Source organism: Muscardinus avellanarius, assembly GCF_963383645.1.
Source record: "Muscardinus avellanarius genome assembly, chromosome: 12".
Lineage (NCBI taxonomy): Eukaryota > Metazoa > Chordata > Mammalia > Rodentia > Gliridae > Muscardinus > Muscardinus avellanarius.
Window position 1 is genome coordinate 19,526,908 of NC_137798.1, and position 18,027 is coordinate 19,544,934.

Consider the following 18,027-nt stretch of genomic DNA (forward strand, 5'->3'; position numbering starts at 1 on the left):
GGGTCTTGCTAAATTGCTGAAGCTGGCCTCAACAGGTGGCCTCCTGCCTCTGCCTCCCAAGAATTGGGGTTACAGATACTTGCCACCACACCAAGCCTGGCCTTTTTTATTTTATAGCAGGATCTTTCCTAGACTAGTTTGGAACCTCAGCCTCCCCACTAGCCAGGATTATTGGCACACACCACACCTAGCTAAATGTATGGTGCTTTAGAAAAAGGGACATTCCTAGCTGGGTATTGTGGCGCACGCTTGTAATCCCCGCGCTTGGGAGGCTGAGACAGGAGGATTGCATGGGTTCAAACCCAGCCTCAGCTACTTAGTGAGGCTCTCAGCAACTTAGTGAGACCCTGTTTCCAAATAAAATGTAAAAAAAGGTCTGGGAGTATAGCCTGGAGATAGAAAGTCTCTGGGTTCCACCCCCAGTACCACAAAAAAAAAAAAAAAAGAAGAAGAAAAGAAAAAGGGGCATTCCTAATGGTAGTACTCTTAGCGTTTTATACATTAGACCAGATATTATACATATATATTTTGCTAATTCGTTTCAGTAAAACACTTTGTGACATTTTGTGTGTGTGTGTGCCTGTGGTGCTGAGGATTGAACCTAGGAGTATTCTATTGCACCCCCAGCCCATTTTTTTATTCTTTATTTTAAAAACAGGGTCTCACTGAGTTGAAAGTGTTTCCCAGCTTGTGTGTGGTGGTACACACTTGTAACCCCAGTACTTGGGAAGCTGAGACTTGAGGATCAGAGCTCATGGCTAGCCTCAGCTACTTAGTGAAGCTCTCTGCAACTTAGTAAGACCCTGTTTCAAAATAAAGAATAAAAAATAAGGCTGGAGCCGGGCATGGTGGCACACTCTTGTAATCCCAGAATTTGGGAGGCTGAGACAGGAGGATCACGCTTCGTGGACAGTCTCAGCTACTTAGTGAGGCCCTCTGCAACTCAGTGAGACCCTGTTTCTTTCTTTCTTTCTGTCTTTCTTTCTTTTTTTTTTTTTTTTTTTTTTTTTTTTTTGGTGGTACTGGGATTCCTGGAAGCCCTTCTACCTCCGGGCTACACTCCCAGACCTATTTTTACATTTTTATTTGGAAACAGGGTCTCCTAAACCAGTGCGCGCGGCTGGCTTCGAACTTGTGCCATCCTCCTGTCTGTAATCCCAAGTGTGGGGATTACAAGCGTGTGCCACCACGCCTGGCCAAGACCCTGTTTCAAAATAAAAAATAAACACTAGGGCTAGGGGTATAGCTCAGACGTAGAATGCCCCTGGGTTCCATTCCTAGTTCAAAACAACAACAACAAAAAAAAACTTTTGGTGTGTGTAGTATTGGAGACTGAGGACAGAACTCAGAGGTTCTATCCCCAGATAGAATACCTATCACTGAGCTATATCCCTAGACCCCCACTCCTTTTTTTTAATTTTGAGAGAGGATTTCTGTAATTTACCCGGACTGGCTTGAACAACTTGTGATCCTCCTGACTCAGCCTCTCAAGTAAATGCAGTCATAGGCATGGGTCACTGTGCCCAGCATGAATGTAGATTTTTATGAAATGGTACTAGTAGTGCTGAATATCTAATGAATTTTGGGACTAAAAACTTATAAAGGCATTGGTTTTTTGGGTTGTTTTTTTTTTTTTCTGGGACCAGGGATGGAACCCAGGCACATTCTACCTCCGAACTATACCTCAAGCCCTATTTTTTATTCTTTATTATGAAACAGAGTTTCACTGAGTTGCAAAGGGCCTCACTAAGTAACTGAGGCTGAGAACCCAGATCCTCCTGTTTCAGCCTCCCAAGTACTAAGATTACAAGCATGTGCCACCACACCTGGCAGGACACTGTTTTCTGATGGATTCATAATATTGTAGAGTAAGGAAACTAAAAAGCTCTCCAAGTTAAGGCATCAGGAAACCCTCATGCTTTGTGGTGAGGCTGAAATAATTATGTATTTATTGTACATGACTTGAATACCCACTATTTACTAGAAAATGGAAATGAAATGGAGATTAAATACTGTTTCTGCCCTCTGGGAGCTCATACTTTTGTTATCTAATTAACTAAAAAATAAAGGCAATAGCCAGGTGTAGTGGCAAACACTTGTAACCCCAGCATTTGGGACGCTGACACTAGAGAATCATAGTTCACGGACAGCCTCTGCTACTTAGTGAGGACCTTTGCAACTCAGTGAGAACCTGTTGCAAAATAAAGAATAAAGAATAGGGCTAGGGGTGTAGCTCAGACGTAGAATGCCCCGGGGTTCCATCCCCAGTACTGCAAATAAATAAATAAATAAATAAATAAATAAATAAATAAATAAATAAATAAATAAATACAGTATAAAATTAGGACTAAGCCAGCCATAGTGGCACATGGTTGAAATTCCAGTACTTGTGAGGATAAGATAGGAGGATCATAGGTTCCTGTCTAGCCTCAGCTACTTAGTGAGTCCCTCCACAACTTAGTGAGACCCTGTTTCACAAATGAAGAATTAAGCTGAGCGTGGTGGCCCATACTTGTAATCCCAGTACTTGGGAAGCTGAGACAGAAAGATCACAGGTTCGCGGCCAGTCTCAGCTACTTAGTGAGGCCCTCTGCCTGTTTCAAAATAAAAATATAAAAAATAGGTCTGGGAGTGTAGCCCGGAGGTAGAAGGGCTTCCAGGAACCCCAGTACCAAAAAAATAAAAAATAAAAAATAAAAAAATAAAATAAAAAATAAAAAATGAAATATAGGGATAGGGGTTTAGGTACTAGGTAGAATGCCCCTGGGTTCAGTTCCCTGTACCACAGAAGAAAAAAAAAGAGGAGGAGGAGGTTGGGGTGGGGGAAGCCAAGCATGGTGGCATAGACCTGTAATCCCAACATTCAGGAAGCTGAGATAGGAGGATCACAGTTCTCGGACAGCCTCAGCTACTTAGTGAGTCCTTTGCAACTCAGTGAGACCATTTCAAAATAAAAAATAAGCCAGGCATGGTGGTGCACTCTTGTAATCCCCACGCTTGGGAGGCGGAGACAGGAGGATCATGCAGGTTCGAAGGAGGATCATGCAGACCCTGTTTCCAAATAAAAATATAAAATAGGTCTGGGAGTGTAGCCCAGAAAAGGGTTCCATCCCTAGTACCACCAAAAATAAAAAAATTTAGAAATTTAAAAAGTAAAAAATTAAAAAATTGGGCTGGGGATATAGCTCAGAGATAGAAAGCCCCTGAGTTCCATCCTCAGTACTACAAATATATATATAAATGTGTGTGTGTGTATGTGTAATTACAATTCACAAGCAAAGAAAGAAACTGGAGAGCACAACACCATCACCTTATCTGGGTACTTTTTGTTGTTGTTGTTGTACTGGGAATTGAATCCGGGGGCATCCTACCTCTCTCTAATCTCCACCTCCAGCCCAATTCCTTCCTTCCTTCCTTCCTTCCTTCCTTCCTTCCTTCCTTCCTTCCTTCCTTCCTTCCTCTCCTCCTCCTCCTCCTCCTCCTCCTCCTCCTCCTCCTCCTCCTCCTCCTCCTCCTCCTCCTCCTCTCTCCTCTTCTTCTTCTTCTTCTTCTTCTTCTTCTTCTTCTTCTTCTTCTTCTTCTTCTTTTTTGCAATACTGGGATGGAACCCAGGGGCATTCTACCTCTTAGCTTCACCCCCAGCCTTATTTTTTATTCTTTATTGTGAAACAGGGTCTCACTGAGTTGCAAAGGGCCTAAGTTGTAGCTGAGGCTGGCCATGAACCACTATCCTCCTATCTCAGCCTCCCAAATGCTGGGATTACAAGAGTATGCCACCATGCTGGATTAATTTTCTTTTTAAATGGGGTCTAAGTTTCAGAGGGCCTCACAAGTTGCTGAGGCTGTCTACGAACCTGTGATCCTTCTGTCTCAGCCTTCCAAGTACTGGGATTACAAGCATTGCGCCACAATGCCTGGCTTGGATATTTCTATAGTGACCTAAAGTTTTGAGTCTTCACTAGAGGAATGAAAGAATGTAGTAGGGTAGGTAATGGCTAGAAAATCTCATAGCTATTTCAGCCATTTTTGTGGTAGATCCAAATACTAATAAGGGAAGCCACGCATGGTGGCGCACACTTGTAATCCCAGCATTTGGGAGGCTGAGATAGGAGGATCATGGTTCTCCTACAGCCTGAGCTACTAAGTGAGGTCCTTTGCAACTCAGTGAGATCCTGTTTCAAAATTAAGAATAAAAGCTGGGCGTGGTGGCGCATGCTTGCAATCCCAGCAATTTGGAGGCTGAGACAGGAGGATCTCACAAGTTCGAAGCCAGCCTCAGCTACTTAGAGAGGCTCTCAGCAACTTAGTGAGACCCTGTTTCCAAATAAAGTATAAAATAGGTTTGGGAGTATATCCCGGAGGTAGAAAGCCCCTGGATTCCACCCCCCACCCCCCGTACCACAAAAATAAAGAAAGAATAAAAAATGGGGCTGGGGGTGTGGTTCAGAGGTAGAATGTCCCTGTGTTCTATCCTCAGTACCACACACAAAAAAAATACTAATGATGATATTATTAAATGCCTCTGTGTACTAAGTCCCCAGTTTCCACACTTCTCTCTTTAATCCATAATCATAACTCTCTATACAAGGCTTCGTCACTTTAGTCTAATTTCATTATAGCCTAGGTATGACAGGACCCAAGATTCACCAACCAAAGAGTTAGACAATTCAGAATCTCACTCCGGGTTTCTTTTTATTTGTATCTTTTTTTGTTTGTTTGTTTGTTTTCTTTTTTTCTTTCTCTTTTAACTTTTTATTGTGTGTGTGGTGCTGGGGATTGAACTCAAGGGCATTCTACCTCCAAGCTACACCACCAGCCCGCTTTTTTATTCTTTATTTTCAAACAGGGTCTCACAAAGTTGTGAGGGGTCTTCAAGTAGTCGAGGCTGGCCGTGAACCTGGATCCTTCTGTCTCATACCTCCCAAGTATTTGGATTACAAGCATGTGACTGTGTCCAGCTTAGGGTTTCATTTCTGATATATAATATTTCATTATCCATTATGAAATGCTTGCTAGATTAAATATGAGCTCTTTTTTTTGGTACAGGGTTCAATGGGGTTTGAACTTCCATTCTACTTCCAAGCTACATCCCACCCTATTTTATTTATTTTAAATTTGGAAATAGGTTCTCACTAAGTCGCTGAGGGACCTCACTAAGTTGCTGATGCTGTCCTTGAAATTGCGATCCTTCTGTCTAAGACTCCCAAATTCTGAGATTACAGAGGTATGACACCATGCCTGGCTAAAAAATAAGCATCTGTTCAGCATGAACAAAGTGTATACAAAAAAAACCTTACAGCCAGGCATGATGGCACACACCTGTAATCCCAGTACTTGGGAGACTCTCATCAACTTACTGAGACCCTGTTTCTAAGTAAGAAAATAGGTGTGGGATTGTAGCTCAGAGATAAAATGCTCCTGGGTTCAATTCCCATTACTACAAAAAAAAAAAAAAAGAAAAGAAAGGAAGAAACCTGACAATAAGCAATATATTGTCAAAACTAAAAACATATTTCTAAAAATGCAAGGAATGGAAAATGAACATACAACCTTAAACAAAATTTGTTAATTTTTTACCTCAGAGGACAGTGTTTTTTTAATAAGTCACTGTTTTCTTTTTTACTCTAAAACTCCATTTAAAAACAGACTTCCTAAAGCTGGGCACGGTAGTACATATCTGTAATCCCAGTATTTGGGGGACAGAGATAGGAGTATTCCAGGTTTGAGGCCAGCCTCAGCAACTCAGTGAGACCCTAAACAACTTCATGAGATCATGTTTCAAAATTTAAAAGGAGCCTGGTGCTGGGTGTGGTGGCGCACACTTGTAATCCCCCGCGCTTAGGAGGCTGAGACAGGAGGATCGCACGGGTTCAAAGCCAGCCTCAGCTACTTAGTGAGGCTTTCAGCAACTTAATGAGACCCTGTTTCCAAATAAAATATAAAATAGGTCTGGGAGTATATCCCGGAGGTAGAAAAGCCCCTGGGTTCCACCCCAAGTACCACAAAAGAAAAAAAAAAAAAATTAAAGGGCTGGGTGTTATGGTACATACTTGTAATCTTCCATACTTGGAAGGCTGAGAAAGGAGGATTCTAGGCTCATGACTAGCCTCAGCTACTTAGTGAGGTCCTCTGCATTTTTGTAAGACCCTGTTTCAAAATAAAGAATGAAAGCCAGGTGTGGTGGTGCATGCTTGTAATCCCAGCATTTGGGAGGCTGAGACAGGAGGATCCGGGTTCGCAGACAGCCTCAACTACTACTTGGTGAGGCCCTCTGCAACTCAGTGAGACTCTGTTTCAAAATAAAGACTAAAAAACTAAAAAATAGGGCTGGGGGTATAGCTTGGAGGTAGAATGCCCCTAGGTTCCAATCCCAGTACTGCAAAAAAAAAAAAAAATTTTTTTTAAAGAATAAAAAATAGGACTGGTGACTTGGACGTAGAATGCTCCTAGATTCAATCACCAGTACTGCCAAAAACAAAAAATAAAAATAACAAGTGGTGGCAGTGTAGCTCAGAGGTTGAAAGCCTCTGGATTCAATCCTACAAGAAGAAAAAAGGAAAGAAAAGAAAAAGAAGTTCATCTTAGCATAGATGATAATGATTTGTGTTTAGGTGGAAAAATCTCAAAACTGATGTTTTTTGGTTTTTTTTTTTTTTTTTTGTGGTACTGTGGTTTCTGGAAGCCCTTCTACCTCCAGGCTACACTCCCAGACCCATTTTATATTATAAGCACGGCTGGCTTTGAACCTGCACGATCCTCTCTGCCTCCCAAGCTCAGGGATTATAAGCGTGCGCCACCACGGCCAGCAGATGATTTTTTTTCGGGAAAGGAAATAACTAACCTCATCTAATAGCCATTAAATGTTTTCTACTTCCCATCAGTTCCTAAAATTTCATTTCAAAATGTAGCACACTGCTGCACTAGAAAAAAATAAACAAACTGAGCATAATCTTTTTATGTTTTATTTTTGCGGTACTAGAGATGGAACCCATGGGCACTCTACTCCAAGTGACACCCCCAGCCCTATCTTTTTTTTTTTGCGGGTCTGGGGTTGGAACCCAGGGGCATTCGACCCCTGCTCTATTTTTTATTCTTTATTTTGAAACAGAGTCTCACTAAGTTGTGGAGGGCCTCACTAAGTAGCTGAGGCTGGCCGCGAACAGTGATCATCCTGTCTCAGCTTCCTGAATGCTGGGATTACAAACGTTTGCCACCACGCCTGGCTGAGCATAATCTTTTGCATGCATCCTGGGATGTAAATAGCCAGTTGTGTAAACAAAGTATAATTTCTAGTTGTAAAACAAAACATAAATATACTGAATACAAAATGATCTCAATAAATAATGTTAAATTTTGATTAAATTCCATTTCTCATAGCTTCCTCAAAGTGAAAATGTACATGTATGTTCTGTATTCAAGTGTTTTTACTTATTTGTGTTTTCTTTTTTAAAACAAGCAGTATGAAGCCGGGCATGGTGGCACATGCTTGTAATCCTAGCGCTTGGGAGGCTAAGACAGGAGGATTGAGCAGGTTCCGAAGCCAGCCTCAGCTACTTAGTGAGGCTCTCAGCAACTTAGTGAGACCCTATAAAACTTAGTGAGACCAAATAAAGTATAAAATAGGTCTGGGAATATAACCCAGGGGTAGATAAGCCCTTGAGTTCCACCTCCAGTACCACCAAAAAAAAAAAAAAAAAAGCAATATGAAAAAGGAGTAGCCAATACCTCAAAGTTAAAGCAGAGCCAGGCATGGTGGCGCACGCTTGTAATCCCTGTGTTTGGGAGGCTGAGACAGGAGGATCGCACGGGTTCGAAGCCAGCCTCAGCTACTTAGTGAGGCTCTCAGCAACTTAGTGAGATGAGACCCTGTTTCCAAATAAAATATAAAAAAGAAGGTCTGGGAGTATAGCCCGGAGGTAGAAAGCCTCTGGGTTCCACCCCCAGTACCACCAAAAAAAAAAAAAAAATAGTTAAAGCAGAGCTGACTGACTAATAGGGAGAACTCAAATGCCACTTGGCTGAAAGAAAGGTATCTACCAAGTGATATGACTGTAAACACATGAATGCTATCAACTGAATTTTTTGGCATGGATTTCTCGAGGCCATTAGAAATATAACAAGGATTAACACTGATGCAATAAGAATGAAAACCAAAAACTATCACTGATAAATCTGGCAAGGATACTGGAGACTGAAACCCAGGTGGCTCTGGCAAAAGTGACAGGAATTTTTAAGTAGAAAAAAAAAAACCCACTAAAATTAGGATTAAAAGCTAAGCATATCTTTCGTGCCTTAACCATACAGCTTTTCTTTTCTATTTCTGTGTTTTGTTTTGTTTTTGGCAGCACTGCGGATGGAGCCCAGGGGCATTCTACCTGAGCCACACCCCCAGCCCTACCTTTTATTCTCTATTTTGAAACAGCGTCTCACTTTGTTGCAAAGGGCCTCACAGTAGCTGAGGCTGGCCCCCAAACAGAGACCCTCCTGTCTCAGCCTCCCAAATGGATTACAAGTGGGTGCCACCATGCCCAGATCTATTTCTGTGCTTTTTAACTACAAAAACCACAAATTTAAGGAAAAAAGCAGCCAGGTGTGGTGACACATGCTTATAATCCCAGTATTGGGGAGGCTGAGAGGAGGATCAAGCCCTGAGGCCAGTGTTAGTAATTTAGCAAGATGCTATTTCAAAAAATAAAAAAAATAAAAAGGGCCGAGGTTGTATCTTGAAAGTAGAATGTCCCTAGGTTCAATCCCCCATACAAAGAAGGAGAAGAAAGCTACAGCTGTCTCTCTCATTTTTTGTTAAAACATCTAAGGTAACCAAAATTTCAGATTTCACACAGGCTCTCAGACTAATTTAATAATTTAATATTTATATTACTGTCCTGATTCTAAAATCTTGTCAACTCTTATGTTCCACCATTTATTTATTTATTTATTTATTTATTTATTTATTGGTGGTACTGAGGATAGAACCCAGAGGCTTTCTACCTCCGGCCTATACTCCCAGACCTATTTTATATTTTATTTGGAAACAGGGTCTCACTAAGTTGCTGAGAGCCTAAGTAGATGAGGCTGGCTTCGAACCTGTGCGATCCTCCTGTCTCAGCCTCCCACGCCCGGCTCCACCATTAATTTAACACTAGCTCTTAAAAATTCTTCAAAAGTAAAATGTGGTATCACACACCTATAATCCTAGTATTCGAGTGGCTGAAACAAGGAAGATCACAGGTTCAAGGTCAGCCTCTACAACTTAGTGAGTGAGACAGTCTCAAAATTAAAAAATAAAACAGGGCTGAGGGTGTAGCTCTCTGCAGGTCCCACAGAGGCAGAGGGCCTAAATTGCTGAGGCTTATAGGAGTGCATCACCATTCTATGCTAAACATAGAATTTTGTGTTGTTTTGTTTTAGTACTGGGGACTAAACCCAGGAACTTTCTACCTCTGAGGTACCCCCTCTACCGCCCTATTTTTATTTTGAAGCAATGTCTTGCTAAATTGCTGAAGCTGTCCTCAAACCTGGGATCCTTCTGTCTCAGCTTCTCAAGTACTAGGATTATAAACATGCACAATCACACCAGGCTAGTACAGAGCCTGTTCATATATAATATCTTGTTTTTTCATTTACTTGGAATTTATAGAGCCTCATTAAAATGATACTGTTTTAACACTCACAAAAAAATGTTTTCATAATTTGTGTGTGTGTGTGGGGGGGTACTGGGTATTGAACCCAGAGGCATTTTACCTTTGAGCTACATCTCCAGACTGATTTTATTTCTTATCTGTAAACAGGGTTTAACTAGTTTACTGAAAGCCTCACTAAATTGCTGAGGCTGTCCTTGTACCTATGATCCTCCAGTCTCAGCCTCCCAAGTACTAGGATTACAAACCTATGTCACTACACTAGTCTTGCTTTCATAATTTCTTTTTTTTTTTTTTTGGCGGGTCTGGAGATGGAACCCAGGGGCATTCAACCTCCGAGCTATACCCCCTGCCCTATTTTTTATTCTTTATTTTGAAACCAGGTCTGAGTTGCAGAGGGCCTCACTAAATAGCTGAGGCTGTTCGCGAACCGCGATCCTCTGGTCTCAGCCTCCCGAATGCTAGGATTACAATCGTGCATTGCCACGCCCAGCTTGCTTTCATACTTTCTATAACACAAGCTTCTTTTTTTTTTTTTTCTTTTGGAGATACTGGAGATGAAAACCAGGAGCATTTTTCTACCTCTGAACACCCCCAGCCCTATTTTATTCTTCTTTCTTTCTTTCTTTCTTTTTTTTTTAGTACTGGGGATGGAACCCAGGGGTATTCTACCTCCAAGATACACCTCCAGCCCTATTTTTTTTATTTTGAAACAGGGTCTCACTGAGTTGCAGAGGCCCCCTCATTAAGTAGCTGACCCATCCACGAACTGAGATCCTATCTCAGCCTCCCAAATGCTGGATTACAAGCACTCACCATGCCTGACTCTTTGTCGTCTTCTTTTTTTTTTGGACTGGGGATCAAACCCAGGGCGAACCCACAGGGTGTGGTGCACTTGCCAGGCAAGAGCTTTGCCACTGAGCTACATCCCAGCTCCTTTTTTTTTTTTTTGGTACTACAGATTGAACCTAGGAGTGCTCTACCTTTGAGTTGAGATAAACCCTCAGCCAATCCTTTTTAAAATGTTGAAACAGGGTCTTGCCAAATTGCTGAGGCTGACTTTGAACCTGTGATCCTCTTGTCTCAACCTCCCAAGTACTGTGATTACAGATATATGCCACCACACACACTGCTCTCCACTTTCATACCTACCTAAGAGACACATATCACTCAAACCTTAAATTCATTAATTGTGTTATATTAATCTGCGTTAAAGACCCATCAGGTACAGCTGTGTACCTTGTGCCCCAGGTCATCTGGCCAAAAGGGCAAAGGGAACTTGATATTATGAGCTTAGAGTCATAATGTTTCAAACCATAAAGTTCTCCAGGTAGTCTAGTCCAGATGTATTTATTAGGCACAAGGGGCAAAAGGAGAAATAGACATGATCTATAGCTTACAGGACATTGTCCTCATAGGTCATTACAAATTGCTCTAAACTTTAGCAGTGAACCACTACCCTTATACTAACACTCTTAAGCCGGGCGTGGTAGCACACGCTTGTAATCTCAACGCTTAGGATGCTGAGACAGGAGAATTGCACAGGTTTGAAGCCAGCCTCAGCTACTTAGTGAGACCTTGTTTCCAAATAAAATATAAAATAGGTCTGGGAGTGTAGCCTGGGGGTGGGGGGTGGTTGGTAGAAAAACTGCTGGGTTCCATCCCCAGTACCCCCCACACACACACACACACAAACCCACCCTGAAAATGGAAAAGCATATAAGGTTTCTAGTAGTATTTTCCTTCTTTTTCATGGAGAAAAGACTTAGTGAAAGGACATGGAAGAAACCACCAAAGAAAAAACATGATTTTTTTTTGGCAGAACTTCCCAAAGGCATTCTACCTCCAAACTACATCCCCAGCCTATTTTTTCCTTTCTCCTTCCCTCCTTCCCACACCCTCAGCCCTATTTTATTCTTTATTTAGAAACAGGGTCTCACGAAGTTGCAGAAGGCACTAAGTAGCTGAGGCTGTCCTTGAACCTGTGATTTTCCTGCCTCAGCCTCCCAAGTAGTGAGATTACAAATTTGTGCCACCATGCCCAGCTTAAAGTAGCTTTTAAAATTGAAATTCAACCTTTGGAGAAAGTGAGTTGTTTTGTTTTGTGTGAGCACAGTACTGGGGATCCGATCCAGGGCCTTGTGTATGCTCTGTCGACAGAACTACATCTCCAGCTCTATTATTTTATTTTATTTTATTTTATTTTATTTTATTTTATTTTATTTTATGGGGAACAGAGGATTGAACCTAGGGGCATTCTACCTCAGAGCTACACTCCCAGCCCTATTTTTTTAAAATTTATTTTGAAACAGGGTCTCACTGAATTGAAAAGGGCCTCACTAAGTAGCTGAGGCTGTCTGAGAGCCGTAATCCTCCTGTCTCAGCCTCCCAAATGCTGGGATTACAAGAATGTGCTTATTTTTTAATTTTTAAACATTTATTTATTTTGGTACTGGGGATTGAACCCAGGGGTATTCTACCTCTGAGTTACACCTTGGGTCTTATTTTATTTTTATTTTGAAACAGGGTCTCACTAAATTGCTAACGACCTTGCTGCTAGCCACAAATCTGGGATCTTCCTGTCTCAGCCTCATGTACTGTGATTACAGGTGTGTGCCAACATACCTGACTTTTTATTTTTGTATTTTTTTTTTTTTTGGTTTTTTTGCGGGTCTGGGTATGAAACCCAGAGGCATTTGATCTCCGAGCTACAACCCCTGCCCAATTTTTTTTTCTTTATTTTGAAACAGGGTCTCACTGAGTTGCGAAGGGCCTCACTAAGTAGCTGAGGCTGTCCACGAACCTCCGGTCTCAGCCTCCCAAATGCTGGGATTACAAGCGTGCGACACCACGTCCAGCTTTATTTTTGTATTTTAATCAAGGTCTCACTAAATTGCCCAGACTGAACTCACACTTTTGATCTTCCTTCCTCGACCTCCAAAGTAGCTGCGATTACAGGCATTTGTCACCATGTCCTGCCTAAAAGTTTTTTTATTATAAACATTTTCTAACATAACAAAAGCTGAGAAAATTATAAAATTAATCCTCACAAACCTTTTAGTCCAACAAATTATAAACACCTGCCAATTTTGTTTTCTCTCTCTCTCTCTCTCTCTCTCTCTCTCTCTCTCTCTCTCTCTCCAGCTTATTTTTTGGGGGAGCAGATGCAGCTGAGGGAGCCAGGAGGCAGCAGGAGCATAGTTCATTTCACATGTAAATATGTATGGGAGGCTGAGACAGGAGGATCAAGGCCTCAGCTACTTAGTGAGGCCCTTTGCAAGTCAGAGAGAACATGTCTCAAAATAAAGAATAAAAAATAGGGATGGGGGTGTAGCTCAGAGATAAGATGCCCCAGGGTTCCATCCCCAGTACCACAAAAAATAAAATAATATGTATGTTATGAACAAATCTAAGAAACTTAACAATAATTCCTTAATGTTGTTTAATACCATGCACACATTCAAATTTCCCTAATTATCTCAGAAATCTTTTTACAGTTATTCTGTTCACAACCAGATCTAAACCAAATCTACACATTGCTCTTGGTTGCTATTCCTCTTTTTAAGTTTTCCCTCTTTTCTCATCACCTTCTTCTACCCCATGCCACTTACATGTTGAAGAACGTACTTAATAAAATTTTCTATTTTCTGGATTCAGCTGATTGCTTCTTGTGGCATAAATAGCATTAGTATTAGCTACATTTGATTTTTTAATTTAACTATTCATTTATTTATTTATTTGCAGTACTGGGGATGGAACCCAGGGGCATTCTATCTCCGAGGTACTTCCCAAGCCCCATTATTTAGTCTTTATATTTTTTGAAACAGAGTCTGAGTTGCAAAGGGCCTCACTAAGTAGCTGAGGCTGTCCATGAACCACGATCCTCCTGTCTCAGACTCCAAAAAACTGGGATTACAAACATGAACCACCATGCCCGGCTGGTACTTTTTTTTTTTCATCTGGGGATGGAACCCAGGGGCATTTGACCTCTGAGCTACACCCCCTGACCTATTTTTTTATTTTTTATTTTGAAACAGGGTCTCACTAAGTTGCGGATAACTGAGGCTATCTGCGAACCATGATTTGCCGGCCTCAGCTTCCAGAATGCTGGGATTACAAGCATGTGCCACCATGCCTGGTTTATATTTGTTTTTTAAGCTGTACCAAATTTAACTCAATAATTGGTCATTTGTCAATATAGACTATCCATGCCCTCCCTAAGGGCTGTCACAAGATCTCTGTTGGCTTCCAGAGATGGGATCAATGTATCAAAGGGCATTCTTGAGCTGGGCATGATGGTATATACCTGTAATCCCAATACTTGGGAAACTGAGACAGAAGGATTACAGGTTTGAGGTCAGCCTCAGCAATTTATCAAGATCTGTTTCAAAACAAAAAATAGGGCTGGAGGTGTAGCTCAGAGGTAAATGCTATTGGATTCAATCCCCAGTACCACCTCATTGCCTCAGCTACTCAATGAACACCTCCACAAATTAGTGAGGCTCTGTTTTATTTTTTTTATTTTATTTTTGTGGTACTGGGGATGGAATTCAGGGGCATTCTACACTCCCAGCCCTATTTTTTATTTTGAAACAGGGTTGCACTAAGTTGCAGAGGGCCTCACTAAGTAGCTAAGGCTGGCTGAGAACCCCCATCCTCCTGTCTCAGCCTTCCGAATGCTGGGATTACAAGTGTGTAACCCGGCAATGAGGCTCTGTTTTAATCACACACACACACACACACACACACACACACACACACACACACGAGAGTTTAATTGTGTGTGTGTGTGTGTGTGTGTGTGCGCATGTGTGCATATGTGTGTGTGTTATAGGGAACTCAACCCAAAGGCATTCTACTGCAGAGCTTTAACTCCAGTCCTTTTTACTTATTTTTGAGACAGGGTCTCACTAAATTGCCCAGATTGGCCTCTAAGAAGGAATTAACATATTAGGAAGATAGGGTGAAATTATATTTCTAATTGGTTGCCTCTAATGGTGTGGAAAATATATTACAGGACGACAGTCATCCCCCAAAAATTACAAATACAGAAAGAATGAAAGAAAAAGCAAGTAAGTCACTGAGAAACTAGGAAGCTAGAGACCCAAGAATAGGGGGAAAAGCTGTCAAACAGTAGGATTGCTAATTTCCCTTTTATTCAGGTACCAGAGAATATTGAAATTTAAATAAAGACTGAGTTATAGAAAGAGCCAAGCTTTAAATTCTGCACCCAGGTAAACAACATAGATTTCACCTAGACATGTTCCCAGTTTTACCCCTATAGCGTAGGACTAAACTGCTCCTTACTGTAAAGAATGCTTACAGGTAACAACAGCCAGGGCAAAAGATCCTGTTTTACATGTCTAACACATTGCTAAAAGAAATCCACTTTGTAAAACAGTAAAACTACAATTCCCTAACATGTAACTTACAAGCTTAACAACATTCAACTATAAATTACCTAAGAGCAATGACAATATAAAAACTTAAATACAGCATGATTGATAAAAACCTACAAGCCACGGTGGCACATGTCTATAATCCCAATAGCTATGTTTCAGGCCAGCATCAGGAACTTAATGAGACTGTTTCAAAATTAAAAAAAAAAAAAGGACAAGAGGTGTATGTAGCTCAGAGGTAGAATGCCAATGGCTTCAATTCCCAGTATCAAAACCAACCTACCAAACAACCCCAAAACAATACAAACAAACCTCTACAATTTAGAATTTATTTGCAGACAAAGATACATTAGTTTTTATTCCTTACTATAATTTTAATAGTGTATACATAACACAGTGTAAAGTTTTTCAAGAAGTTTAAAAAAGTCTAAGAATCAACCTGTAATATCTCCATAAAAGATAAAATACTGGTTAAGGATGAATGAATTGTAGAACTCTTAAGTTTTGCCAAATCTACCTGGTCTTGAAATATTAAAAACATAAACAGAATTAAGGAACTAAAATCAGTCTTGTTTCCTGAACCCTTTAGGTTAGGAGGAACAATATTTCATGGTACCGGAAAATGGTAAGTCAACCTCCCTTTCACAAGTCAGTGGCTAAGGCTATGGGTTTCAAACTTGGGTAGAACATCATTTTAAGAGTCTTTAAGTTTGGTGCGGTGGCGCATGCTTGTAATCCCAGAATTCGGGTGGCTGAGACTGAAGGATCACAGTTCGCGGACAGCTTCAACTACTTATAGTGAAGCCCTCGGCAATGTAGTGAGACTCTGTTTCAAAATAAACAATAAAAAAAAAAAAATAGGGCAGGGGTGTAGTTTGGAGGTCAAATGCCCCTGGGTTCCATCCCTAGAACTGCAAAAAAAAAAAAAGAAAAAAAAGAAAAGAAAAGGGTCTTTAAGCCAGGAGTGATGGTGCACGCTTGTAATCCCAGCATTTGGGAGGCTGAGACTGGAGGATCACGGTTCGCAGACAGCCTCAGCTTAGTGAAGCCCTTTGCAAGCTAGTGAGGCCCTGTTTCAAAATAAAGAATAAAAAATAGGGCAGGGAGCTGGGTGTGGTGGCGTAGGCTTGTAATCTCCACGCTTGGGAGGCAAAGACTGGAGGATCGCACATGTTCAAAGGCAGCCTCAGCTAGCTACTTAGGCTCTCAGCAATTTAGTGAGACCCTGTTTCCAAATAAAACATAAAGTAGGTCTGGGAGGAGTATAGCCTGGAGGTAGAAAGCCTCTGGGTTCCACCCTCAGCACGACACACACACACAATAAAATAGGGCAGGGGTTGTAGCTCGGAGGTCAAAAGCCCCTGGATCCCATCTCATCTCCAGACCAGTTTAAAAAAAAAAAAGTCTTTAAGAAGCTAGGCTTGGTGACACACGCTTGTAATCCTAACATTTGGGAGGCTGAGAATGGAGGATTGCAGTTCGCAAATAGCAATAAGGATATAGGGCTGGGGATACAATTTTGCTGTACTGCACATGGAACCCAGGGGCATTCTACCTCTGAGCTACACCCCCAGCCCTGTTTTTTATTCTTTATTTTGAAACAGGGCCTGAGTTGCAAAGGGCCTCACTAAGCAGTAGCTGAGGCTGTCCTTGAATCACAATCCTCCTGTCTCAGCCTCCCAAATGCTGGGATTACAGTGTGAGCCACCATGCCTGGCTCTTTAGGACTTTTAAGGGAAAATCTTATTACTAGAAAGATTATATTAGTCAGAATACGGCTTAAAACTAAATATAATAGGATTGTAGCAGTACTCAAACTTTTTTACTTTGGAATCTAAAAAATGTTATGAGCACTCTGTTTTATCTCTCCTTTTCATCACCTCTACCCACTAAATCAAATGAAAACTTCTGAGCTAAATGACACAAACTGGTTTAGGAAGGTAAAGGTCTACAGTGGTCAATCTGAGCCAGGAGTGGATTGTGTACCACTTCTTGACTACATAGACTCCATATCCTACTCAAGACATAAAGCTCAAAGTGACAAAATCATGTGTAAATCAGGTCCTAAAAGCCTCTTTAGAATGCTTCCACCTGACAGAATAGCACATTAGAGCTACCCACCACTGCCCTGAGTAAGCTCAGCTACCTGAACCACTGTATCTAATAAAATTTCAAAAAAGAATTTTATGGTGCACATCTGAAGCCTTTGGAGAAAAGCCACTAAGATATGATCAACAGCTACTCCTTGTACTTGGTCTTAAAAGAGGAAAATAAGAGCTGGCTAGAAAGTACATATACAATCCACTAAATTTCACAGTTTCAGGTTCTCTGTTCTGGAAAATTATTAAATGGCTATTCACCTTGAACCAAAATACCCATTCCAATCTAAGAAGGCAAAAAATGAGGAAGTCGGAATATACAGTTTCTTTCCTTCCTGCCATAACTTTCCTACATACTAAATTACTACACCAGTGACCCGCTGTGTTAACCATTACTCAAAAGGGTCCTAAAAAGAGAGGCCATCATTGGGTCTTGATTATTGTGAAGTAGAAAAACAAGACTAGCGAGTCATCTTGCATAAGTAACCCAGTAGTGAGAATATTCTGTCGTCTGAATTTCTACTTACCATCGGTAACATCTTGGGGGTTAGAAGTCCGGTCACTCGCAGGATCCAGGGCAACAGTTGCCAGTGAAGTAGTGGCCCCAGACATCTCACTCATAGGCTCGCTTCGGCTTGTTTCAGGCACGCTTTCCCGGGAGCTAAACCTTACTCGAGAACTAGATCGAGAGCTGAGGTCCGGGCTGGTATCTGACAAACCTGGAATATCATCGATCTTTGTTGGTGTCACCATGAACCGAACTGAAGCCATCTTGGTGGTGGTTTCTGGAGGATGCATTTTTTTTTCCTTTTTGATAAAGAAAAAAATAAAACCTCGCCAAATCTCCCTCACAAGCTACTTTTGATTTGCAAAAAAGTGGAAAGCTTA

At 41.3% G+C, this 18,027-nt stretch overlaps 1 protein-coding gene across 2 annotated transcripts in view; it reads right to left on the minus strand.

Annotated features, from left to right (window-relative positions):
• The window catches only part of SLC12A6 (solute carrier family 12 member 6), a gene marked incomplete at both ends in the record, with an annotated part of 124,191 nt that extends 106,254 nt beyond the window's left edge, over positions 1-17,937 (minus strand). For both annotated transcript variants that reach the window (XM_080706950.1, XM_080706949.1), the window contains one exon: positions 17,667-17,937. In XM_080706950.1, coding sequence (XP_080563076.1) covers positions 17,667-17,937 — 271 coding nt within the window. The remainder of the gene's footprint in view (positions 1-17,666) is intronic.
• Between the last annotated feature and the right edge of the window lie 90 nt (positions 17,938-18,027).